Source organism: Elephas maximus, chromosome 20 (assembly GCF_024166365.1).
Source record: "Elephas maximus indicus isolate mEleMax1 chromosome 20, mEleMax1 primary haplotype, whole genome shotgun sequence".
In the NCBI taxonomy this organism is placed as follows: Eukaryota; Metazoa; Chordata; class Mammalia; order Proboscidea; family Elephantidae; genus Elephas; species Elephas maximus.
Genome location: NC_064838.1, coordinates 77,303,431 through 77,305,019, shown reverse-complemented (window position 1 = coordinate 77,305,019; position 1,589 = coordinate 77,303,431). Strand labels below are relative to the sequence as shown.

At 37.9% G+C, this 1,589-nt stretch overlaps 1 protein-coding gene across 1 annotated transcript; it reads left to right on the top strand.

Annotated features, from left to right (window-relative positions):
- The first annotated feature begins 283 nt into the window (after positions 1–283).
- On the top strand, positions 284–1,225 carry LOC126063905 (olfactory receptor 10AG1-like). The gene has a single exon (XM_049862436.1). It carries the CDS (start codon positions 284–286, stop codon positions 1,223–1,225), a length of 942 nt encoding a protein of 313 aa, XP_049718393.1.
- Positions 1,226–1,589: the final 364 nt, after the last annotated feature.

Here is a 1,589-nt window from a genome sequence, read left to right as displayed (position 1 = left end):
GTTGCCAATTGCTCCAGTGTCTGTGTTGAGTCAGGTATAGCTTGATCTATCCTGGACGGTGCTTGGAAAGTATAGTAAAATGATCTTAAAATAAATGTGAGGAGACTGTTCACTGTGATTTAACAGGATGATGTGGGACATACATAAATAGTATCATTCTTAAAGTGCAAATAATTGCAGTGATCATTAAATCCAACCCGAGCACCTCAATACAATTTAGAGAAGAGACAAAGAGATACAGGAAGGTAAAGGAAATCCACATATAAATGTACCTTTCCCACAGATGGATCACCAAGGAAAACCGCTAGAAGAAAATCTAACTGAACTGATGGAATTTGTTCTTTTGGGCTTTGCTGACATACCTCATATCCAGTGGTTTCTTTTTGGATTATTTTTAATTATCTATATCATTATCCTGATGAGCAATGACACCATATTTCTAATAACGAAAATGGATCCTGCTCTCCAGAGCCCTATGTATTTTTTCCTGGCAAATTTTTCCTTCTTGGAAATCTGCTATGTGTCAGCTACTCTCCCCAGAATGCTGATGAATCTTGGGACTCAGAGAAGAAGAATTTCCTCAGTTGGCTGTGCTACACAGATGTGCTTTGTCCTTCTGTTTGGAGGCACAGAGTGTTTGCTCCTGGCAGTGATGGCCTATGACCGCTATGTGGCCATTTGTAACCCTCTGCACTATCCTCTAGTCATGAACCACAGGGTCTGTGCCCAGTTGGTGACTGGCTCCTGGACCATTGGAATCCCAGCTCAAATAGGGCAGACGTATCAGGTTTTCTCTCTGCCTTTTTGTGGACCTAACCAAATTCACCACTTCTTCTGTGATATTCCCCCAATACTCAAGCTGGCTTGTGGGGACACCTTTGTAAATGAGATGTTGGTCTACACAGTTGCTGTGTTATTTGTCATAGTTCCATTTCTATTGATACTTGGCTCCTACAGTAAAATCATCCCCATCATCCTGAAGTTGCCATCAGCCACAAGTCAAGCTAAAGTGTTCTCCACCTGCTCGTCTCATCTTATGGTTGTAGTGTTATTCTTTGGATCAGCCATTATTATGTACTTAAGACCCAACACCAGACATTCAGAGGGAACTGACAAGGTACTTTCTCTTTTCTACACTATCCTAACTCCTCTGTTTAATCCCATGATATATAGTTTAAGGAACAAAGATGTCAAGATGGCACTGAAAAAATTGCTGTGTAAATAATTCACTTCAGTAAAGAATGAGTTAAATGTATAAGAATTGCTTTCTCACATATTTTTCATTAAATTCCAATGTAGGTATACCTTTAACTATACCTTGTCTTTCCATACAGGGACAATTATTTCCAAATTAAAAATTACATTTATTATTGTCAGACCTTTATATAAGTAATATATTCAGTTAGGTAAGTAATATATGTGTAAGCTGATAGCAAACCATTCCATTAGTAATTCTATATTTCATTGTGCAGTTTTCTTCCTCAGTAAGAACTTTTATAGGGGCTGATTTAATTTAGCCAAATGCAGTTTATAATCTGTTATATCACTTATTGAAATGCATTTAATTCCTTTCCATGAGCGTCCATATA